Below are 26,058 nucleotides of genomic sequence, written 5' to 3'. Positions count from 1 at the left end.
AAGCTTTAATCCTTCAGGGCTCAGAGTAACAGCAGGACTGGATTAGTGACCCAGAAAACCCAGGTGTCTCTGTTCTTGAGGGGGTGCCACCTAATATCATCTGGGTCGTCTAGAAACCAAACCCTTAACTGGGCACGGAGGATTAATCCTTCAGGTAAATCATTCCAAGTCCCCAAAACATTTATAGCAAACACTGTCACTTGACTAATGCACAGAAAAGCTGCTGTACCACAAAACAATACATAGGGCTGGTAAAAGAAACCAAGCCTCCTGTCTCAAAGTCCAATGTTATCACCATGGCCATCTTTGCAGTCTCCCCTCAGCTTGAGAGAAGCCAAATTTCTGTATCAACCTCTAAGAGAAGGGCACCCTTTAGAACAATAGTGTTAACAACGTACTTGGCGAATTTCTTTCCTCTCTGAAGATCTGAGACCTCTTGCGACTTGTTTCCTTTTTTTTTTTCAAGTAACAAGAAATTGGGGCTAATTTTGGATTTTCCAAACATTCTCATCCTTAATTGAGAATCCTTATCTGTTTGTTATCCTCCCTTGCAAGAGTGTATACAGTCCACCTCTTGGATTAGTGGACAAGGCTGTGAATCATCTCCCAGATGTGTATTCTACAGGTGGGAAGCACAGGACAATGGAATGGCACTATAAAACCAACAGCATTATACAGAGTTGCTTCTCCAAATTGACAGCGAATCAGAAGTAATTCTCTACCTAAATCAGGGCTTAATTCATAAGCTCACATTAATTCACAAGTTCAATCCAACTTCTCAAAATGCAATAGCACAATCTTCCAACCTGATTATCTTCACTGAAAGTATTTAAAAGCATTTGCTGAGACACCTTTCTTTCTTGTGTCAGACAAGATCAGTGTCAAGTGAACAGCTGGAGTAGACTACATTCTGTCTAATTGCAGGGGGTTGACATTTTAGGAAATAATCATTTCTTGCAAGAGAGAAATTTTCCCCTGGAGTGGACACCAAAGGGTACCTCCTGGTAAATAAAGGCTTAAGTATTTATATGTGTGTGTGTGTGTGTGTGTATATATATATATATATATATATATATATATATATATATATGTATGTATATATATACACACACATATACTTTTGACATTCTGTAGAATCAGAAATATTACAATCTGGATGACTTCTACAATAATTTTAATCAACTAAGAGAAGTTTAGGACTGAAAGAAGTAATTTTTTTAAAATAGAACAACAAGAGAGAATTTGTAGTGAAAATGCCATCCCATATCACTACCACGCTGGAAAGTGACGGATATTTCCCTTGAAATAATCATGCGGAAACAGTTGGTTTGTTTTGAAGGCATTTATTTCAATAGCTCATTCACTAAAACCCCCTGAGCTTTAGTCCAAAAAGTTAATTTCCATTTTCTTTTGACAATCAGGAGAATCAACCCACTTTTCTAAACAATCACTTTTTCAGATCATTTTCTGGGAGAAAATATGTTTTAAAAGCATGTTTGGAGTGAATTTGTAAGTAAAAATTTAATAAAAAGGAGAGAAGAACTTTTCATTGCTCAGCTCAATCTCAGCTCAAGTTTAACTTTTAAGTATTTCCTATCTTGTAAGAGTCGTTGCTGCCATTAGGCCTTTCTTTGTGAGGTGGCCAGTTTTCTCCTAGCATTGTTCACTAAATTCATTTAACTCATGCCCTAGGCCAGTAACAAATCTACTTTTCCAGCTGTGATACTTTAATAGCTTAAATTTCTAAAGTAAATAGCATCCTTCGCGCCTTTGAAAACCAGTTCTGGCAGTGATTAAAGTAAAGAAACGAAACATTTAAAGAGCTTCATATATGCACCATCAGAATGCATGTGTCAGCTATAAGCTCTATAATATATAATGAAGGAAATGCCCAAATCCCAGAATCCGGTTTAGGCAGTGGGACTACAGATACATTTAAAAAGATGGAGAGTCAATTAACAAGTATATTATCTCATTTTAAATCTGTTATGAGACATGTATGAGTGAGAACAGACAGCACTGCTATTCAGCATTCATGAACCGAAATCACACATAAGCCATGTTCAAGCTCAAGGAACTTACCTTATACACTTGTCCGTATGTTCCATTGCCAACAAGTTCCACCAATTCAAAGATCCCTGCAGGGTCCTGAAAGAAAATAAACAATAAAAAGTCAAAACGATATTCTAGCCATTGTCTTAATCAAAAGCAAATACGCATTTAAAATAAGCAAATAAACAACAACTTTAGCTCTGGGGGGGCGCTCTCATATGTTAATATTAAAGAGTATTAAAATTTAATTCAGCTGTGGCTATGAGATGAGTCAAAATCTATTTGTTTCTATTTTACATTTCTATGAGATGTGTTTAAATCAGACAAAAGGAAACAAGACTTCATTGAAACAATTTTAAAAAAGAATTAATGCATTTCTCACTGTCAAATGGAAATACACTTGTAGGTACCTCGGGCTAAACTGAAAGGCTCACCATCCTGAAGGGGTTCCAATTTTGAAGATTCTTCTGTTTGACATTTCTGAGCTGCTCATTGTGTTGAACACTGGCAGTTCAGAAAGGAGTGCTCCCGTGTTGTGGGGCAATCTTCCCTGCAGAAGTCAACAGTTTCCAAGAGAAAATGGAATCAACCTAACTTCCTCTCTCAGAAAGTATTTCTCTGGATTCATCTCCCCTCTCGACAATGCTGCCTCTGCTAAATACACTTTTGCGGCCTGGCCTCCAGTTCCTGCAGGACCTGGAGAGTCCCGGGCAGGATCTAGAATGCAAACGAAACTGGAGAACTATCCAAGTTCTTAGCACCGAACAGGTGTCTGCTAACCCTCAGAGTCAGCTGTGTTAGAGCGCTCAATAAATATCCAATAATCGTGGATATTATTACCGAATTACCATCCCCAAAAGTCGAAAAGAAAAATCAAAGCCTGTAAGATTCAACTCAGAGACAGAAAGTGCCTTTGGCCTCCTCTGATTCCTAACTGGACAGACATGATTTCTTTAAAGGCCTAGCTCACGAATCACAAACATCCATGTCCACAGAGGCCGGGCAAGTAACGGAAAAGAGTGAGGGGGCCGCAGGGGCCTGTGACAAACTGAGGAAGTCACGTCCCCTTTGGGGGGCAGGGGGGCCAGCTGGAACCAATCGTTGTCATGCCAACCTATGAGCACAGTCTTGCCAGGTCTGAAGATTTTTTTGAAGAAAAACTGAACATTTTGTTTCATGTGAGATCTCGTTTTTAAATGTTAGGCACGAACTCACTTTAAAAAAAACTCTGGGGGACAAATGAAAAAAACGTCAGCCTCTGGCCTAAGAAGCATTCCCCCTCTCCAGTCAACAGGTTTACAGAGCACTGCCATATGGTGTGACGGTGACTGAGAAGCAGGCGGGGGAAAGCCTTGATTTTAGCTTCAGACAGGCCTGGGCCGAGCCCCAGCTCTGCCTTGTCTGGCGGCGTGATCCCAGATCTCTCCCCTGGGAGAGCTACTCAGTCTCCACGCAGATAAAACGGGGAGGACATCTACCCAGCAGAGCTCTGGGGAAGAGTAAGTGAGGGCCTAGCACCACACCTGCACGTAGTCAGCAAACCTAATATCTGACAGGAATCATTTTTAAGCTGAGGAATCCCACACCTCTAGTAGAATTTAAAGGGAGAGGGGCTGCTATTCACAGGGAAGGGGACAAATGAGTTGGAGGTGACAGGTTAGAGCTCTTTAAAGTGACAGTCTTCAGCAAATCAGTCCCAAGAATAGCCCTTTGTGTTGTGTCTTCAAAGATCTCACATAGAAAACAAATTAAAAAAGAAAAAAATAGGACAAAACAGCAACAGCTGAAGCACTTAGTCACTCACAAAGACTGCAATTAGCATTATCCATTGTTATAAAGACAGGAAGGCAAGAAACCCCACTCCAGACTCATGTTCCGACAGATGGAGAAGTCCAGAAGTTCCAGCTATGCCCCACCTGGCCAGGGAGCTGTGGACATCATCCCAGATGGAACCATGAGACAGGAAAACATGGGAAAAGGACCTAGAGCTCTGCAGACGGAGACCCCAGAGCTAAAAGTCACTGTCAAGGCCACCTGGGAGGTGCCTCAAGATGGGAAAGAAAAATCGTGTTTGTTAAACTACTAGGCCATTAGAGCAGCAGGTTTTATTATGAATGGGATTAGAAGGAAATGAGGAAAAGGGGGAGAAGTGGCCCACAAATGGTAGCAGCTGCTGTTTGTTTCTAAGCTGTGCTTCCCAGTAGTTTGTTTGCGCAGTGGTGTTTCTGCAACAAATTTCAAGAGAGGTCCTACATTTGCTTGAAATATCTCAATTGTGTGTTGTTTTCTTTTTTTAATATTTATTTATTTATCTTTGGCTGCATTGGGTTTTGTTGCTGCACGCGGGCTTTCTCTAGTTGCGGTGAGCGGGGGCTACTCTTCCTTGCGGTGCACGGGCTTCTCATTGCGGTGGCTTCTCTTGTTGCGGAGCACGGCCTCTAGGCATGCGGGCTTCAGTAGTTGTGGCACACAGGCTCAGCAGTTATGGCTCGTGGGCTCTAGAGCACAGGCTCAGCAGTTGTGGCACACGGGCTTAGTTGCTCCGCGGCATGTGGGATCTTCCCGGACCAGGGCTCGAACCCATGTCCCCTGCACCGGCAAGCAGATTCTTAACCACTGCGCCACCAGGGAAGCCCCTCAATTGTGTTTTCAACATTCATTTTTCTTGACTAGAAAAAAAATATGAACAAAAGAAAGGAGATGTAGGATGGTGAGTACCAGCTGCCATAAGGAGCCCGGGAAGCGTAAGGAGGGTGGCAGGAGAGGGAGGTGCAGAGCGGGACCCAGTTCTGCACCCAGGGATCGCCCCACCTCACAGACCTCTCCTCAGGGCTGGGGTGTAATGGGCAGGTCTCAATATGAGCCAGGCAGCCTACTCCCAGGTTCCTTCCTCTCCTCAAATAGTCCATTCATACGCATATTGGTCCAGCCAGTCGGAGCCAAGAAGGTTCAATGCCAAGACTTTCATTCCAGCTGCTGGGAGAGAGGCTCTTCCCACTGGACACATCAACGGGCTCAGAAGCAAAAGTCAGAGGGACTACAGAGTTTGATTGGCATCCCGCCTTGCGTAAGCAACCAAACCGGAAACAGTCGTCAAATTAGGGTGGTTCCCCAGGAAACAGACTCTGAGAATCACCAGGATTTACACAGAGGGTTAACCGGGATGTGCCTCATAATCAACGCCAGTGGGGAGTGACTGAAGAAGGCCTGGACTGAGCGGATGAAAGAAGTCAATGCAATGCAGTGGAACAAAGACTTCACCTGCTCCCACAGGAGCTCTGGAGTTGGGATGACTCTTCAGAATTACCCTACCTTGAGGCATGGGGGCCTCTGTACCCCACCTCCATTGACTACTCATTGCATGCAGGCTGTCCCCCATCCCCGTCCCAGGGGTTATGATCTTGGGTGAAGGGACACTCTTCAGCCGAGGACAATTCCCAGGTGAGAACCGTCGCTAGCCGCCTACACTCCCAGCAGGTGGAAACGAGCACCTCAGCAGCGGACAGGGAATCTGGGTGACACACCATGGCATCCACTACAAGCATCCTGGCTAGAAATGAGGACCCACTTGGAACTGGAAGAGAAGTCTCCAAGCGTCTACCTTCTACAGTATACTGACAGTAATAAGACAAAACGGCCCAATTAGAGTCATGGTGTTTGCAAGGAGGGGGCTCTCTGAGACCCTAGAAAGCACAAGGCAGAGCTATTGTTCAGGGACACTTGAACTTAGCACTGACTCTAAGCTTCCCTATTCCCTCTCTCCCAGTCCAAGTACCTGGACAGCTGGATGTTTGTGAATATTCCCTTACACAAATGCATATAAATGTCAGAGACTTTCTTGGGGAATACTGATATAGCTTGAATGTTGTAAGCATTCAGCTGTGTGCTCCATTCTTGCAGGACTCTAAAGTAATTTCTCCTGGCTCACCGGTGACCTCGATCTCTTGTTTGTAATGGTCTCTTCTCAGTTTGTCCTGGTTGTTCCCTCTGAGGCACTGACACTGCTGAGCATCGCCACTCTTGGTGAAATCCACCCCCTCCTTTCTCTTCCGTCATCCAGTCTCTCAGAGAGATTTTTCTTTCTCCTGCCCATACCTTTAAGGTTGGCTGAGCCCAAGGTTCCATGCTCCTGTTGTCCACTAAGTGCTAAGGATTTTATCTCCAGAAGTCCACCATATCCGTCTACTCAACCCTCTTCATACAACAGCCCTCACCATCTCTTGCTGGGACTGTTTATTTCAATCAATTCTCTCCTCCTTTCAAGCTATCCTTCACACCAATCTTTCTAAAATAGACATTTCTAAACACAACACACCACGCTTTAAAATCCTACACAAGGCGGTTCAAATTGAAAGTCAAGGTCCTGTCATTCTTAGGCCCAGCTTTCATTCCCAGCTTCGTGTTCCATCATTTTGTGCTACATCCAACCACTTCAAACCTCAGTTCCCTGACACATCACACTTAGCCATGTCTCTCTGCCTCGGTTCATACTGTCTTCCTGCCACGATTATTCCTTCTACTATTCTCTATGAGGCAAAGCCCATCCTTGAAGGTCCACTGTGACACCTCCTCTGTGAAGCCTGTCTCAAACTAGTGCCTCCGCCTCTCTGCCCCCATAGCACGTTGTGCGTGGCTCCATGATAACCGCTCTCACACAGTGAGGTCCCCTCTTCCATTTCTCTCTCTTGATGAATTGCAAATGGCCTGAGAGCAAGCACGGAGCATAGTTATCTTAGTGTTTCCAGCACTTAGCATGGTGTCCAACACACAACTGCTAGACATAACTATTTACTCAATAAGGTTGATGTCCCACAATGCTCCACAATATAAGTAGAGGAAGTCGCAACAAAGGGGATCAGAATGTAGAGCCACAGGTCTAACAAGCTTACGTCATTTCTTTTTCCATCTAGACAGAGCTGTCCCAGCCACCGCCCCTTCCTCACTCCCCTGACCCGGCCCCCAACTGCACAAAACGGTCACATGCATAAGCTCCTATGGTCTTCCCAGCTCTAAAGAAAATTCCTAAGGGCCATTGTTGTAAGCTGTGCCTCCGGTACGTGGAGAAGACAGGCTGTCAGGATGCGGCCACGTGCAATGCAACAAGGAGAAGACACTGTGCCTAATGATCATGTTCCAAAGACAGGAAGGGTAAGAGAAAAGAATCAGCTTAATCCTCCCTCTCATGTTTGCTTAGAGGCTCGTCATAAAGCCGGGATGGGCAGCATGGAAGAAGGTTACATACACCAAGGAGAAATGAGCAAATCATTGACATTTACCAAAGTCAGGAATCCCTGTTGGCTACACATGCCTTTATTCAGATCTTAACCTTTGCTGAGAGGCTGAAAAGAACATTTAATTCTATGGTAGAGCAGGTTACATTATTTCATAATGAAATATAACGACATATCAAAAGACATGCTGTTGCATGAAAGAAAATGTAACTTTTCAGCAAGTTACTGATGAAGGCAAATTTGATTAGTCATAATAATAAAAATCACAATAATCACTAACATTCCATGAGCACTTATGTGCTAGGTACTATTCTAAGCACTTTCCATGGAGAGATTATTTAATTATCGCAACTCTATCAACTGGTTGCTGTCCTCGTCTTTGTTTTACAGAGGAGGAAACGGAGGTTCAGAGAAAGTAAGAACTAAGTCGAGGTCACACCAACAATGGGTGGCTGAGCCAGGATGGGTCAGACTGCAAACCCCAGGCCCTTAACTACTCATCACCCCATCAGCTTCACGGAATCAGGATTCCCGGCCCTTGATTTTCCACTTGCTAGCTCTCCAGCCTTGGGCAAGTTTCAAAACCGCCCTGAGTCTCAGTTTCTCCGTCTCTAAAAAGGGAACAATAGTATGTCCCAGGCAGGTTTACTGTGAAGACTGTGAAAGTGTGTAGACTAGCTCAGGGCCTGATACTTAATAGGACTTCAATAAATATTAACCTCTTTCCTTCCTTTTCTTTTTCCCTTTGAAAAAAGAATTCATTTAATACACAAGGAATATGCTGCAGAAAAATTCAGGGTGTGTTTCAAATATTTTCAACTCATAAAGCCAGTAAAAGAACACCGATTGTTTATTAACCAAGATCGCCACGTGCTTAACACACAGAGTCAGATATTTATGGACAAACAAGTGTCTCTTTAGAAATCAGCGAGACATTTGGAAAGACGTGTTAACTTTTCGGGGCTCCTGGGGTGCTGGAATAAATTCTCTCGTCTATCAGCTGATGAAATTCAGGTGGCATTGGCAGGCTCAAGTCTGACTTCTCAGCAGGGTGGAGTGATTTAAGATCTAGGAGTTAATATTCCCAGTCACTGAGTTATACTTTAATTCTTCCAGGTCCCCTGAATGACACTGGATTTATCAGAATACTAAATAACATCTCTGGACTAAATCCCAAAGACTGGAAAAGCCAAACCTAAATCTATAACTAGGATGACTACTTCCTTAGCATCATAAACGATGATACATACCCTTCCCAGCCCTTTCCTCCTTCTCTGAAAAATGAAATCAAGAGAGAAATTGGGAGCTTGTACAGACTCTAGACAACCCTTCTCCCAAACTCCTCTTCTTCAAGACATGGCCGTTCTGTGTCAGACCTTTCACTTGAGGTCGCCAGTTCTGCGTCAGGGTGAAATAAACCCTCGCAGAATACGGACGGCTGATACGGCTCCCAGAATGACTGCCTACCCCGCAGATTCCCTACTGACATCTGCTAGAAGACTGTGCTTACTCCAAACTCACGGGCCTTAAAAAGACCAAAATGTTATTTCTCTTAGAACCATATTTAGCAGCTGATTTGTTCGGTTTCAGCCCTAACTGACAAGCATATGCTTACAAAAGCAAAACAGGACAAAGAAAACAGGAACAGTAGGAGAACTTTCCATATTTATCTTGAGCCTTCAGGCTTTTCAACACCATCGTTATTCCAAAGCAAGTAGAGCACTGGGAACCATCGTGCTGACTCAACACAGCACCCCCAATTCTAGTCCGTGCTGCACTCACAGCCAGGCCAGGTCCCTCGAAGCATTTTTCACTGACCTTCCCTCCTAACGTGAGGGTCTGAGGAGCGAAAGGTCTTGCCTTGCACAATGGGGTATATTCAGTCCCTGGGCGCTACCGGCACCCTCCCACGCACCTACTGTCTGGGGTAGAAGCAGGCGGTACACTGGCCCTGCCTCCTGGTGTTTCCAGGCTGATGAAGGAATAGACATAAGCAGATAACTACACATACACAGTCATTAAATTACAATGACAAGCGACATGCAGGAAAAATTAAAAGTGCTCCGAGGGCTTCCCTGGTGGCGCAGTGGTTGAGAGTCCGCCTGCCGATGCAGGGGACACGGGTTCGTGCCCCGGTCCGGGAAGATCCCACATGCCGCAGAGCGGCTGGGCCCGTGAGCTATGGCCGCTGAGCCTGGGCGTCAGGAGCTTGTGCTCCGCAATGGGAGAGGCCACAACAGTGAGAGGCCCGCGTACCGCAAAAAAAAAAAAAAAAGTGCTCCGAGAGCATATTCCTGGGAGATCTACAAAACAGCCCAGATTTCTCTTCATTAACATACTGCCCAAGCCATGCCTCTCAAATGGGACAGATAATTCAAGTAAAAAATACATACAAAAATAACATAAAGCTAAAACACTGGTTGCTGAATTTTCTCACTTGATCATCTATATAAATTAAGCTCTGCAGAGCTATCAGAGGATTGGTGCAAAAATGTTAGATTTCACGTCGGGATTCTGCTCCTTGCTAGTGTGATTTGACCTCTCATATTCTGATTTCCCCATCTGTAAAATGGGAGAGTCCCGCTTGGCCTGCGGTGTTTGCAAGGCTGTATCCCACACAAGCTGGGCACCTCCCCAATGCCACATGTCCTTGGTTGTCCTCTGGGAAGGGCGGTGCTAAGTGCAGGCTGACTCCAGGATGCCCACTGCCCCTTACGGCTGTGCTTGGCTAAACAGTATTGGCATCCTTTTACCAGTACTAACTCTGGCAGGTTCTGGACATGGTCCCAGCCAAACCTCAAGGGACACGGCCCTCAATTCTGGTAGCTGCTAGCCCTCGGGTGAGGGGGACCGGAGCCTCCCCACTTCCTGTTCGGGTCCCAGTTCCACCGGCTACTCATACTCAGCAGCCAGCGGCCGTGGACCAGCTTCCCCATGCCTGCCACGGCTCACCTGCTCCACTCGGGACGCTGCATCTCCCGCCTGTCCTCAAGAAGCAGCCTCTAGAATGAGATCTGAAACCTGGCTCTTCAGATTCATAGGGGTGAGACCTTAAGCTGTAATGGTCATTATCACTGTCTCTGGGATAGACAATGGCCTAAATGCTTTATAGACGTTTTCATATTTAATCTTCATAGCGACTGTGGGAAGTAGATATTACTAACCCCAATTTCCAGATGATGAAACAAAAGCTTCAAGGAATTAACGTGCTCAAGGTTAAATAGTATGTGGTAGAAACAGCAGCCAAGGCCAGACTGCAAAGTGAGGAAAAACATACATCCCACGAGGACTGTTCGGAGGATCAGAAACAACATATATAAAGCATTTAGCTTTATGCACAGTAGTGCTTAACAAAAAAAGCTACTATTATCGCCCTTGCTGCTGGTATCATTAAAAGTTGCCCAAGGGGCTTCCCTGGTGGCGCAGTGGTTGAGAGTCCGCCTGCCGATGCAGGGGACGCGGGTTCGTGCCCCGGTCCGGGAAGATCCCACATGCCGCGGAGCGGCTGTGCCCGTGAGCCATGGCCGCTGAGCCTGCGCGTCCGGAGCCTGTGCTCCGCAACGGGAGAGGCCACAACAGTGAGAGGCCCGCGTACCGCAAAAAAAAAAAAAAAAGTTGCCCAAGATGACAGCACTGTCAGTAGTAGAGGCAGAATTCAAATCCAGATTATTTTTAATCCAAGCCCATCACTATTTCTCACTTCCCTACAAATGGCCAATGCTGAAATTAACTTGGGGCTGTGGGGTTGATGAAGGCCTTGCAGTTTAACCATGGAGCCAGAGAAGGGCCAGTAACCTCAAACCAGGCAGAGACAACCAGGCAAGTGGCTGGGGACCCGGAAGTAAAATGTACCACAGCTGCTCGATGCCCCTCCTTCCCATCAGAGCCTGGAGTCCCAGACACGGAGACCAAGTGGGCGCTGAGACTTCCATCCAAAGCTTCCGTTTCTTTTTTTCTTACTTTGCCATCAGCTAGGATGAACACTGAGTACTTTAATTTAACCAATCAATTGGCAGTGAGAAGCAGTAAACCATAGTAGTTAAGACCACAGACTACAGCCAGAAAGCCTGACTCTGGTCCCAGCTTTCCCCTTTACTAGCTGTGACCTTGAACAGATTATTTAATCTCTCTGTGCCTCAGTTTCCTCAACTGTAAAAGAGTGATGATAGTAGTACTTACTTCCAAGGATTACTACAACATAATTAATATATAGAAAACATTTAAAGCAATGTCTGGCATAATGTAAGTACTCAAAAGTGTTTGTTAATAATTCCTTATCATAGAATGCAAATTCTAAGAAGGAAAGACATACTGGTTTGGTTCACTGCAGTGCCCCCACTACTTAGATCAGTGACTGGGACATTATAGACCTAATAAATATAGACTTAATATAAATATATAATATAGACCTAATAAATTATAGACTTAATAAATAGCTGCTAGATGAATCATGTCCCCACTGGTGTCACCAGTTCCACCACCAAAAGCCACCTTACGATAAGATCTCTGACATCTGGAGCAGGGATTTCTGAGATTGTATCAGTAAAATCCCTCTCCTCATTTTTTTACAGAAGAACAAAGTGAGGCGCAGGCAAGTCCTATATACTCATAAAATCATAGGTTTTTCCAACAAGAAGAGTTTAGGTGGCGTGTCCAAGGTCTCAACTAGTTAGTAGCAGATTAAGTTCAAGACCCCAAGTCCTTTGACTTTTAGTCTTTCTCTGTGTTCAGTAAAATCCTTTGATAAACCAAAGTAATCACTCACTGTCTTTCAAACAGTGGACCTAGAAGGGAAGAGAGCAGGAACTGGCGCTGGGGGGAGGGGGAATGTAGGCACCAGTATTCAGGTGTAAATTCCAGGTACTTGTGTTGAGAAGTGAATTTATTTCACACCCAGAAACGATGTAACAAGATTTATCACACATCGCCAAGTTGATATCATTGAAACAATGAATTTACTAGGTCACAAGTACATATCAGCATAGATGAATGGGATTTTTCAAAATATACTTTTCTCAGTTCACAGACCTTGTATATTCACACTCATATTTAGCTTAGTTCCAAATGACAGTTGTCCCTTGAACGATGCAGGGGTTAGGGGTGCTGAAAATCTTCATATGACTTTACAGTTGGCCCTGTGTAGCCACAGTTCTGCATCCGTGGATTCAACCGGCCATGGATGGTGTAGTAATGTAGTAGGTACTTATTGAAAAGAATCTGCTTATAAGTGGACCTGTACAGTTAAAACCCAGGTTGTTCAAGGATCAACTGTATTTCCTTACAAGAGAAAACAACGAATTCTACATAATTGTTGATGGTTGTTTGCTAGCTTATATCAGAAAAATGGGCATGCATAATTAGGAACATAAAATTAAAAAGAGGACTTCCCTGGTGGCGCAGTGGTTAAGAATCCGCCTGCCAATGCAGGCGACACGGGTTCGAGCCCTGGTCCGGGAAGATCCCACATACCGCGGAGCAACTCAGCCCGTGCGCCACAACTACTGAGCCTGCACTCTAGAGCCCGCACGCCACAACTACTGAGCCCACGTACCACAACTACTGAAGCCTGCGTGCCTAGAGGCCGTGCTCCGCAACAAGAGAAGCCACCGCAATGAGAAGCCCGCGCACCGCAACAAAGAGTAGCCCCCGCTCGCTGCGACTAGAGAAAAGCCCGCGCGCAGCAACAAAGACCCAACGCAGCCAAAAATAAATAAATAAATAAATTTTAAAAAAAAATTAAAAAGAGAGCTGAGAAAGGCTTATAATGTAACTTGGAAATTTATTCTGATTTGGGTACTGTAATCCTTTGTCAACTCTTGGGATTCCCAGCCAGCCCGTCTCACCCTTCCTGACCTGGAGTCCCTGAGCTGTGGCCACAAACCTGCCTGTGCACATGCGGAACAAACAGAACCCACCACTCTCTTCAGGGAAAATTTCCAACACAACTGCAGTCAGGGAAAGGCACATAACTTCATGAAGCAGCCGGAGAGAATTCTCCAGGATACTAGGTCACATGGCAGATTTTGGACAAGGAAGGGATCTCCACCTTCCAGGACTTGCCTCAACTCTCCCACAGTCTGTTCCAGCTCAAACATTTAAGTTGCTTTAAAGGTCAATATGTACATAAAGGCCTCCCACCCCGGCCCCTTCCTTCCCACCATCAGGTTGTCTCAGAGATTATACAGCTGTTTGGGGAAATGTATCATACAGTTTACAGATATGCAAAGATGGGATCTCTCTAGGCCTGTCAGGACAAGGTAACTTTCCGGCATTTCCAGCAACACGAGGTCGAAATGATGGGAACCAGACTAGCAAAGATTTTGGCATTTTGCCTTTTCAGTGATGCTTAGATGAAGAAAAAAGAGAGCAATTGCAGCAGATGGACTTTAAAGACAAGAACTGATTACCTAAATAATTAAGTAAGAAAGATTAGGAAAGCATCCAAGGTTCCATTTTGGAAAAAGGAGCCTTAACCCTTCCCCCAAAGGTACTCATTTACCGCCTGCTTCCAACAGACCAACAGCACACATTTGCTTGAAAGCATTTTCAGCCTTTCTCCCCACACCTATAAGCAACCGTGTAGCGGACAACAGGCCCTCTCTGTGGGATGAGGAGGTTAGTATTGGCTGGCTGGATCCCCTATGACTCTCACTTCCAGAGAGGGGCAGCACGGCTAAGAGCCACGGAGAAACAGCCAAGAGCCCATCAACATCAGCCTGGGGCAGGGGCCTGTCATCTGGAAGACAGCAGTGGGAGCCCATCCCAGTGCATCACTTGGTGTCGCCACTAATGGCACAGATGGCTGGTTAACAACAACCCTTATACAGATTGTTTTTGACAAGGCTTCACTGGCATCTGGTCTATTTTTTTCCTTCAAGGCTTTTGTCCCTATGACTAGGCTAGCACTAAGGATATACAAGTTTGTTTGTTTTACAGGGTGGATACTTTTTTGAATGGGGGCTTTAGACCATCTTTTCAAGGGTCTAAATAGTTTTGCGAATCCAAGAAGCTCAAACTAAACTTCTCTGTGTCCCTCCAGACTTCCAAAGGCGACGAATTTCCATTGTCAAAGAGGTTTGGGAACACCGAGTTTAAAAGGTTAGCAATTTAGCTCTTTCTTTATTGCAGGGCCTCTCAGAGCCTTTAATGTATTAACAGGCCCTGGAAATCTCCAAGAGAGGGCCAAGCTTTCCACATTCCCAAACCTGTCTGGCTGTAGAACACTTTTTAAGGGACCCTTCTGTCTCTCTAAGCACTGGTGTTCTGTGGAGCACAGGTTAGAAAATGATAGGGTACACAGCAATCTTTCCCTTCTCATTCATGCTTAAGCAAAGCTTCCATCTTAAGTTACTAGAGCAGGAAGTGCCCAGTGCCACCCAATGTCCATTCTCCCTTTGGTCCTTAGTAACAAAAAACTCCCAATTTTATTTGGGAGACAAAGCACCCAGTTCAAAAACTACATGCCTTAGCTTCCTTGAAGCTAGGGGTGAATATGTGACTAAGTTCTGGTCAGTGATGAGTAAGCAGAATTATTGTGTGGGACTTTCAGAAGGGTTGCTCAAATGGAGCTGACTTAGCTGAGAGAAGCACTCTTTTGTCCTCCAACCTCCTCCTTCCAGCTCCCTGGAATGTAGATGTGATGGCTGGAGCCCTGCAGCCATTTCTGACCCTGAGGTGAATTTACAAATGGAAGCCTCACGCTAGGTTGTTATGGCAGAACAATAAAATGATTCTAAGTCTCTGATGGCCATGGAACTACCGTACCACCACTGGACTGCCTATATCTGGACTTCTTTAAATTGAGAGAGAAATAAATGTCTATCTTCCTAAACTCGCTAATATTTAGGGTTTTCTGTCCAATACAGCTGAATTCTAATTCATTTACTTTGAAGTTTACTGTTCAGATATTTTTATTTATTTGTGTTAAACTAACAGTACTTCTTTAAAGTACTCTTCTTCATCAGCCTTTGCTTTGGTAGAGCTTGCAGATATTAGAGTTGTTCAACAGATATTCCTCTTCTCCTTCCACTGGCACACTACAGGATGGCACTTCCTCACCCATCTTTACGTTGGGTGTGGCCACATGATTTGCTTTGGCCAACGCAATGTGAGCGTAAGTGATGTGCCACTTTCAGAGGGAATATCTGATTGTTAGTGTGAGATATTTTGATAACTATGGAAGCATATGTGGACATGACGCCTCCTCTAGTCTGTATCCTTGGGTAGCTGATGAACAGAGTCTCTCCTGACGGGCTCTGGATATGTGGCATGGTCAAGAAATAAACTTTAGTTGTATTAAGTCTCTAAGATTATTTGTTATCACAGCACGTCATAGCCTGTTCTGACTGACAGAAATGACCCAAATACGGTGATAATAATAATCTCACTGTATAATGTTTTACGATTTCTGAAACAATATCTCAGAAGAATCACTTTTTACTAGGTATCACCTATACCACAGACATTGTACAGAGCATTTTGCAAAAATTATTTTATTTGATCTCTGCATTGATCCTGTAAGGTAGATTGTTCACAAGAGAGAAAACTGAGGCTAAGAGAGTAACCTACATAAGATCAATGTCCAATGCCAAAACGCACATTCTCCCCACTGTCTCCAACCTGCAACATCTGAAGGCAGCCCTGGAAACAATGAAAACCCTTGCAAAGCTGACTGGTGACACAGGAATCCTTGGAACCCTTTGTTACTAAGGAGGGTGGGGGAAACCGAATTGAAAAATGGAGTTTGCGCTCTCGTGGCTGACCACATTCTGTATGGACTAAACCAGGGCATGCTGGGGCTTGCAGTCCTAGTACCACACTGAGAACAGCAGAACTACAAGTCCTCTGATGCTCATTTGAGTGCCTTTAAACTCAAAACCTGCTTTTTGAGCCACTGTCAAGGTAACCTAGCAGCTGAGAATAACTAATTGGGCAACATTCTCTGACTGCTGGCATGAACAGTTATAATCTCAGCATCACCGTGGCAACCTGACTGGTTATTCACACAAAGAAAAACCGGTCTCCATTCAGACCAGGATTGCATTTTTATCTATATTCTACTTTTCCCATTACAAGTTGCTACCAAAGGAACAATGCTTCTTTTAAGAAGAATGTTTATTACAGGTCTGTGGAAAAACAGCATTTTCATAGCCTAGAAAAATTTGGAAAGAGGGGAAAAAGTAATATATCCTTTATTGCCACCGGCAAAGAGATTTTATTAAATGGCTCTATACAAACAATAGTAAAGGCCACCGTGGAGTAAGTGACCTGTAAGTGGCCACAGAATTCTATGGAGATGTCAACAGCATATTATGGGCAGTGGATTACTAACAACTAGATCACATTAAATTGACCAGGGCCCATCCCCTGAGTACGTACAATGTCCTATTGTAGACCCCTCCCCCAAACCCCAGTGGCTCCCCTGGCCTATTTCACCATCCAACCCCAGGCTGTATCTTTAAAGCACAGGCAGCCTGTCTCCATGCATCAGCTATAGCCAACTGCTCACCAGGCCCAGAAGATGCTCTTACGTTCTGTGTTCTTGTTCTTGCTGTCAAGAAAGTCCTTTGTTCCCATTTCTGTCAAAGTCTTACTAGTCCTTTGAGGTCCAACTCAAGTCATATTTCACACCTAAGACCCTCCCAACATTGCATTAGTGTAAACTCCACATTAAACTGCATCCCCAAAGCTGCCTGAAATGTGTCTGTCTTACTGCCCTGGAAGGCAACTCTTCAGGGAGCAAGGTCTATGTCTTCATTATCTCTGATCTCCCAAGATGTTTAACAGTGATGCCTGACACATCAGTAGTATGACATGGGAGCATGAGCAGTAATTTGTGTACCAACCAATCAGGGTTTGAGTGGGGCTTTGCCACTTCCTGGTGTGTAATCTTTGACAAATTACTTAATCTCTTTCAGCCACAGTTTCTTCACCGAGCGACCAGATGCTACTCAAAGTGTGGTCCATGACCAGCAGGGTCCGCAGCACCTGGGAGGGGTTAGAAATACAGAATCTTGGGCTCTGCCCAGAACTACTGAATCAAAATTAACATTTTAATGAGATCCCAGGTGACTCGAGTGAAGATTGATGTTACAAAAGTACTGATCAAAACCTACTTAGCAGAATAATGGTGAGAATGAGGGAAAGTTTGTGGAAAATACCCAGCAAGAAGCATGATACCTAACAGATCCTCACTAAATGAGGAAACTATTACTAACGATAAGAGTATACTAACGTTTAATAATATACTAATAATTCCCTAATATAAAATGGAATGAAAATTGAGTTGTCTGGTGTTATGGAAGATTCAGATATCATGACATGAGCTTCCTTTAAGGAGCATGTCTAATTAGTAATAACAGAGGAAAACAAATGTAATATAAATGAAGAAAAATGAAAGGACCATGGTTTAGAAGATCATAGTTTTGAACCTGACTTCAACATTTACAGTTTTTTCTGACATTGACCAAATCCACTGAAATTCTCTAGTTCTTGGTTTTTTCTCCTATAAAGTAGAAATAAGAATACCATTTCCCTGCCTGCCTTTCAGGGTTGTACTAAAGTTGAAATGAAACACAAGCATGAAAGAATTTTGCCAGGGTGAAGTTGGGTTGTTATCCATTAGTACAAAAATAAAACATGCCCATCACAAATTTTCCACTCCTGAACCCACGCTCAAGGGTGGCCATCCTTGAAGGACAAAACTGCATATTAGGGCCACTACAAAATAATGTTCAGCTTATTCCATTTTATAGGATTTGAGGATGGAGTTTTAATGGAAGGAATGAGGAGAGAGATAAAGGGGGCAGCTGGCTCTGCCTGCTCAGGCAGTGGTCATGGTAAGGTACCTAAGCTGAGGGTACCTACGGCTTGGAAAATGCCGAGGAAGGCATGGGAGGGGCCGCCAGCATGAGCCGTAGGAGAAGGAATTCATAGCAGACCTGGGGCTTTCTCAGCTCCAGAGCTTAGGAAAGAACAGTTAAGGGAGTCCTGAGGATTCCAGTTTGCCAGGCAGGTCTACTGGGGCAGAAGCCTGAGACTGAAGGGTACTGTGGGGTCTGAGGAATAAGGAGGCAGCATTTGCTGGAACCCATTTCTCAAGGACCCGACTCAGGGAGACGCGATGGAGTTTAGCAGAACACAATGGAAATGCCAAGAGAGTGCAGATGCGGGGAGGCTGGGGGGGGGGGGGGGACCGAAGATGGATACAAACAACACAGTCAAGGAAGGCTGAAAAGAAAAGGTGGGCACCAGGCTGGACTTGGAAATACACACAGGATTTGCACAAGCAGGGAGATTAGCAGAGGGGAGAAATTTCTTTTCTAATGGTATTATTTTTTATTTTTTTATTTTTTTATTTTTGCTGTGTTGGGTCTTCGTTTCTGCGCGAGGGCTTTCTCTAGTTGCGGCGAGTGGGGGCCACTCTTCATCACGGTGCGTGGGTCTCTCGCTATCGCGGCCTCTCTTGTTGCGGAGCACAGGCTCCAGACGCGCAGGCTCAGTAGTTGTGGCTCACGGGCCCAGTTGCTCCGCGGCATGTGGGATCTTCCCAGACCAGGGCTCGAACCCGTGTCCCCTGCATTGGCAGGCAGATTCTCAACCACTGCACCACCAGGGAAGCCCCCTAATGGTATTATTTTTAAAGGATACACGTTAATTGCATGTATCACTTCCGTCAGAAATAATCCGAACCTGGAAACATCACTCATAGGACCGCACCCTCATTCAGCATGATTTAGATTATTTCTAGAAACCTTGGGTCCATAAGCATTTCATGAGGCAAACAGATTTCAAGCACTGGACCCACATAGCTATGACAAAGTGGCAGACACCCATGGGATAACAAATAAAAAGCCAGTATTTTTTTTAACAAAATGCCATGTTTGAAGCCTTATTTCTCCCAGGCAACAAAGGAACAAATATATAAGTTACACTGCTGTAGTAATTTGTTTACATTCATCGTCCGTCCACACTCAACTATGCTCCCTCTTCCCAAAAAGCAGGGGCCAGGCTCTCTTCCTATTAATATTCTTAGCAACTCGCACAGTATCCAGACCAGAGGGCACTTAATAAATGTTGGTTAAGTAAATAAATAATTTTACCAAGACTCACAATAAGATAACATATATAAGCTGTTATTTACTTTTTCATTGGTGAAATAAAAGGTAAGGCAGGGCTTCCCTGGTGGCGCAGTGGTTGAGAGTCCGCCTGCCGATGCAGGGGACACGGGTTCGTGCCCCGGCCCGGGAAGATCCCACATGCCGCGGAGCGGCTGGGCCCGTGAGCCATGGCCGCTGAGCCTGCGCATCCGGAGCCTGTGCTCCAAAATGGGAGAGGCCACAACAGTGAGAGGCCCGCGAACCGCAAAAAAAAAAAAAAAAAAGTAAGGCAGACTTTATGTATCATGAAGATATGGACATGCATTCCTCAGGAGTACACAGCTAGGGGCCAGAGAATCTGTGTATCCACATTCAAATACTATGTATCTTCCTGGAAAGCCTATTTTCCTTGAGGACTTACATATTTATTTTAATATATTAAATTAGGCATGGATAAGTTTGTGTTCATGTTAAAGATAAAGCAGAAAGCTTCTAATAAATTTCAGGTTTCCAGTGGAGGTACTTCAGTCAGCCCACCAGCATCTCTAGGGGCTCAAATTTACTCTCTTTCACTTACAGGGATGTTTTGGTATGCAGTATTCAGAAATATACTGTTCCCCTATACTACCCATATCCCTAATTTTCTAATAGAGTCAATGTGCTTTATTTCACCTCTATTCATTCAGAACTTGCAATTACTTAAGTTACAGCTGGACAGCAGTTTAATTTTCTATTGCTCATACAGAATAGGGTTTAAGAAAGTAATACATTTAAAAAATAATAAAAGGGGGCTTCCCTGGTGGCGCAGTAGTTGAGAGTCCGCCTGCTGATGCAGGGGACGCGAGTTCGTGCCCTGGTCCGGGAAGATCCCACATGCCGCGGAGCGGCTGGGCCCGTGAGCCATGGCCACTGAGCCTGCGCGTCCAGAGCCTGTGCTCCGCAACGGGAAAGGCCACAACAGTGAGAGGCCCGCGTACGGCAAAAAATAATAATAATAGTAATAATAATAAAAGGAATACTTATTTTTAAAAAAACATTGCAGTCAAGTGCCATTCACATCCGATCACTGGCTAATTACAATCAGACATCTCTACTAAAGCCGGCACTCCACAACCTGTGTTAACACTGCCATTCTAGTACCTCACAGGTATCATCTAAACTTAAAAGGGATTAAGACTCTTTACAAATTATTATTGTCTTACTTTTCACCAATATAAAAATGCCCGCTGCTCCTCCCAATTCTTTGGGTTAGTGAGGTTGTTCTGTCAGGCAAATAGGATGATTCTAGTTCTCAAATAGAAAGATGATCTCACAGGTGTTTATTAAATGAGCTAAACATTTTTGTTCTGTGCACTTTTCAGTATATATTTCACAATTAAAAGCCTTAAAATAATTTAATCAAGAAGAATGCAGATTCTATTTTGAAGAATAAGCAGCCATCCAACAATTAAAATACCAGTTCCCTGTCCGAGGAGTGCTTCAGAGATCAGTAAACTAAGGCTTACTTAAAACCCAGTAGGGGGCTTCCCTAGTGGCGCAGTGGTTGGGAGTCCGCCTGCTGATGCAGGGGACGCGGGTTCGTGCCCCGGTCCGGGTAGATCCCACATGCCGCAGAGAGGCTGGGCCGGTGAGCCATGGCCGCTGAGCCTGCGCATCCGGAGCCTGTGCTCCGCAACGGGAGAGGCCACAACAGTGAGAGGCCCGCGTACCGCAAGAAAAAAAAAAAACCCAGTAGGTAAGCATCCTTTGTTACATGCAGAAATTCTCACCCTGATACAGAATTCCACTCAGTAGGTGACCATACCATACAGCACAATGCTAAGCATATAATATTTGTAGTCAGAGTATCCACTTCATTGACATACTGTTTGCCAGTGAATGTGTACCTAAAATGAGCCTGTGATAACATCCCCAAAACCTGATATCAGCTCTCTCTCACATCTTCCACACTTGTTCCAAATCTTTCTAGGGATAGTTCTTTCAAACAGCCTTCTCATGTGCCCTTCTCAGCCACTATATTCAAATGCTTATTTGAGACAAGAGACTTGGAGAATACGTGGCTGAAGATATTTTTAGAAAGAAGTAGAATTTTGTGCAGTTGATTATTAAGTCAAACAATGAATTTAAAATGAAAACAACTGAAAAGTCTACATGTTATTAAACTTTCCCTCTTGAGTGGAACCATCTGGCTTGTACCAAAGCCACTGTAGTACTAGGAGATTCTAACCACTAAGAATGAGGCATGTGAAGTTCTAGCTAGAACTGGCAAGAAGACACTAATTCTTGTACTAGTTGCATCTTATAGGTGCAAGTGGAATAATTTTAAGTTCTCCACAGGTGAAATGTACAGTTAACGTGCCTTAGTAGTTCAGAACTTGGACTCCAGGAGAACCAAAGCAATGACTGTACAATCATTATTAATCAATAATGACAGCAGAGGACTGGGGGATGGGGCAGACCATTCCAACGTAGAGAAAGGGTTCCTACCAGAGAACGACGTGGGTATTTAATATGTTTACTTACTTTAACCCTCTCCAGGAATAATATAACATAAATAAAGAGCATGTGTGCATTTTTGTGATTTCTATATGCCCTAAAGTACTCAATGGAAATACTGGCCAGGGGCGGAGCTGGCAAACCTGCCCTGAGCCTCCATCCCTTAGTACCATCTCATCCCTCCTGACCACAAGGCCAGGTCTTCATTTCCTCCTCACAAGGTGGCTGCTTGGCTTGCTGGAGAAGCGCAGCAGATCTCACTCACCCAAACAACCACTGCTGAAAGGTCTGGCTTAGAACCTCATCTTTATAACACAGGACTTGCCATTGACACACATTATTAACTAGGGATACTCTCCTCCTGAAAATGTTGGGGCTCTAAGAAGTAATATGAAACATACTTAAGAATGTAATTTACATATATTTAGAATGAGGTATAAAAAGGAGGAAGGAGTAGTGGCATTGCACAAATCATTTCAGTTCCAATTTTAGGCCAGGCTACCTGCTACCCATGTGAGTTTCAACGCGCTATTTTATTTTGTGGAGTTTCCTAAATTTCTTGGGAAGAAAGTGTGTCTACCACAGAAGACACTCCTTCCCCTACCACTTCTGCACACACACACACACACCCCCCCTCACACACACCCCACTCCCTTGCTCTACTTTAACCAGCTTCAGTTAGTCTGTTCACAAGCATCTTCCTCACCAGCTGGTTTCCACCCTCAAATCAGATTAAGCATCATGTCCGCCAAGCCCTCCCTAAAACCCACTTCCTTTCCCCAGAAGAGCTTAGGTGCTCCTCCTCTCTGTTCTCACAGTATTTGTTCTAGAAAATGACTACAGCACCTGCCATGTATTGTAATTATGTGCTCAAGCGTCCGACTCCCCCTTCTAAACTGTGAGTGAGCTACTTGAAATAGTTCAGAGTCATATTGGTATCTCTAACTTCTAACATATTGGTATCTCTAACTTCTAACAGTGTCAAAACGCACAGGAGCTCCTCAGTAAGTGTTGAATGAATGAATGATAGTTTTCATTTCTTGAGCACTTACTATGTGCTAAAAGCACTTACATGTATTATCTGTAATCCTGGCAAGAATTCTACAAGGTGGACCTGAGTATTTCAGTTTTACAGATGAGAAAACTGAAGCCCAAACACAGCAAACAAGTGACTAAAGTCTGGACGGGACTGACCTACAACCTGCCTACAAAGAATCTAGCAGAACACCTAGCACTTTTTAGGGCCTCAGAAAGTGGCATCTTCCTTCCTTTTGCTCAAACAACAAAGAGGATGTGACTGCAGTCATGGAAGGCAGTATCAGAAACTAAGTTCACTTCCGTCGGTCAGCGCTGTAACTTAGGAAATTTGAAACAAAAAGCTCATTTCAACAAATTCTGCATCAGCACTCATGAACAATTTTTTCAATGGCACATTGGAAAAAATCATTCCCCAAATATTTCCCGAGCGCCTGCTCTACGCCAGCTCTGTACTGTGCATTGGGAGAGCCACGGATGAAAAGTCACGATCCCAGTCTTCCAGGAGCAGACACCGGGAGGTGCCGGCATTTGTAGAGCACCAGCAGTGGGTACTTCTGAGTGTCTCCGAGCACATATTCTTAATGGGCAGATGTTGCACGCCCATTAAGTCTGTCATTAGGGGACCTATGAATCATTTAATGGAACACTGAGCAGCCCGCTCTGTGCCACGTATGTGGCCGCTGAAGATTCTTTTACAAAGATAATGTTCGTGCTACAATCGAAGAGCAGCCCACATGTGGACTCCTACCTCCTGGGGTACTGAAATGAGTCCTTAGAGAGCTGCTCAGGGTTTCCAATGAAACAGCAATATGACTGCCATCCAGCAAAGCAGTGAGCATCAAGACATCAAAGTCATCCATCACTGAGACTTTATCACACATGTCCCGCCAACCCCTCCCTGGAGGAACCTCTTGTTTCCACCAACCCATTATGTCCATCTTGAGACTGGCAACCTGGTGCATCTCTGCTCACAACCCCAAAAGGCACCATTCACTTGGCGTCCTACGTGAACGGTGCCCCAGCACAACACAACCTAACAGGAATACATCGTGAACGGTGTGCAACAGAAGTGGTCCTCACTACCAAGGGAGTTAAGGTTTCCATGCACCTTCCGTGGCCAAGCCATGACTGGCAAATCCAACTTTCAGGCAACATGTGAGAAGTTAACTGTCCCCTTCTGGTACTGACTGACCAAGGTCAAGCAAAGCCTGAAGATCAAGGTGCCTCTCTTCCTGCCCCAAAGTGCACACAATCGGCCACATATAAGAGTAATTATTCTCAGCACTTTAATTAAAACGCCACCCAACTGAATATACTCTTGCCAGATCCCCACTGGGTGTTAACTCCATGTTAATAGTTGCCACACCGCCTTTGAAAGCAACACAAATAGGATTGAAAGTGGATAATAAATAATAATGGAGCAAGATCGCAGCCTCATTTTATGCTTTTTGTCACCGTAACCACATCTGATCTCTTTTCTAGGCCTTCAGTTCTCACCATCATTCCCTCGTGGGCTGAGCAATTATGGTTCACACACCCCTCTGAACAGCCCCTATTTCACAGGGTCTCCCACATAGTCACTCAATTAATAAAACTAAGTGCCTCGGTTAGGTTCGCAGAAGCTGCCAACAAACTGCCGCACTGCACTTGGTCTCTGCTTCCAACGAAGCACTTGATGCTGGGTGATGTTGGTGACCCCAGCATCTTTCAGGTGAAACTCCAAGACCATCAACCCGCTTCCCTGACTAGCTGAGTAGATGCATGTTAACCTAACACCCGCCCTTCATGAGTATGCTAGTTTGTAGCTGCTTCGTGGGGTTCAGAATATGCCACCCCAAAATATGCCACTTTGACATAAGGATTATTTTGAGCTGAAGACAACTGAAGAAGCAGGCACGCACAAACACACACACACTCTCTCTCTCTCTGCCCTCTCCACTCTACCAGGAAGGGCAATGTGATTCTTATTAATCCCCAGAAACAACTCTAGATTCTTTTGGCCCAGAGACGGCACCAGGGGAATCTAACTAACAGACCCTTGACTGCCATTGGCTTGCCCTGTATATTTACCTTCCCAGAGTTTGCAGCTCTTGGAAGCCTAAAACCCATTTTCTTTGTCTTTTTTCATCTCTACAAATGTACTGCTTTTTTGTTAATAAGCTATATAAACCCAAGTTATAACCACCCCTTTGAGTTACTCATCATTGAGTTCTCCCGAATGTATGCATAATGTACGTGTTTTTTTAAAAAAAATATGTTTTTGTCTTGTTAATCTCTCTTGTCAATCTGATCTGTAGGGCCCCACCAACAGACCTAAGATGGGTGGAGGAAACGAATTCTTCCTCCTCTACCCTATAATCTATCAAACAGATCTTAACCTGTGTCCATTAGAGCCTGTGAACCTCCTGGAACCAGAGTCCATGTTTTGTGCACGTGCTTTTTTTTTTTTTTTTTTTTTTTTTGCAGTACGCGGGCCTCTCACTGTCGTGGCCTCTCCCGTTGCGGAGCACAGGCTCCGGACGCACAGGCTCAGTGGCCATGGCTCACGGGCCCAGCCACTCCGCGGCATGTGGGATCTTCCCGGACTGGGACACGAACCCGCGTTCCCTGCATCGGCAGGCGGACTCTCAACCACTGTGCCACCAGGGAAGCCCAGCACGTGCATTTTTGAAGGAAGAAAATCCAAACATTTGATCATCTGAAAGGGCTCTAATATCCAGAATCTTGGTTGACCCTTCAATAATCCTTCAACATGAGCTGGGTTAGTGGTACACTCACCCGCATCTCATAAGAGAAGAACAAACTCTGAACTGCCTATGCGCCTGAGTCACCTGAGAAGAGGTTAGGGGGCCCTCCTGCTCGTTAGCCACAACTTTCCACAGGATGCAGCCACAATCTCTAAGACTCATCTCGCACAGATCACCTTGGCTGGGATGACTCACTCTCATCTAGACTCTAAGTCCTAAGGACAGAAACTATTTTTATCTTTTTTATCTGTCTTGTATTATCTATGTGTGTGTATTAGGGGGTGGGGTGTTTGTATATAACAATAACCATGATCAGTCAACTGAAAGAAAGCACCTTCCATTTCATAACTATCTATTTCTGTTTTCTGTCACAAGACGCTTGTAAGACAACTTTTT

The 26,058-nt window shown here is 44.6% G+C and overlaps 1 protein-coding gene across 2 annotated transcripts in view; it reads right to left on the bottom strand.

The window, feature by feature from the left end:
- TNIK (TRAF2 and NCK interacting kinase) overlaps positions 1-26,058 on the bottom strand; it is a 415,220-nt gene that overhangs the window by 318,763 nt on the left and 70,399 nt on the right. For both annotated transcript variants that reach the window (XM_027111864.1, XM_027111873.1), the window contains exon 2: positions 2,083-2,148. In XM_027111864.1, the coding sequence (XP_026967665.1) occupies positions 2,083-2,148 (66 nt within the window). The remainder of the gene's footprint in view (positions 1-2,082; positions 2,149-26,058) is intronic.

This window comes from Aethalodelphis obliquidens, unplaced genomic scaffold (genome assembly GCF_003676395.1).
Source record: "Aethalodelphis obliquidens isolate GAN/ISIS:26980383/991018 unplaced genomic scaffold, ASM367639v1 scaffold1, whole genome shotgun sequence".
NCBI classification, from domain to species: Eukaryota; Metazoa; Chordata; class Mammalia; order Artiodactyla; family Delphinidae; genus Aethalodelphis; species Aethalodelphis obliquidens.
Note: the sequence above shows the minus strand (reverse complement) of the source record. Positions and strands in the feature narration are given on the sequence as shown.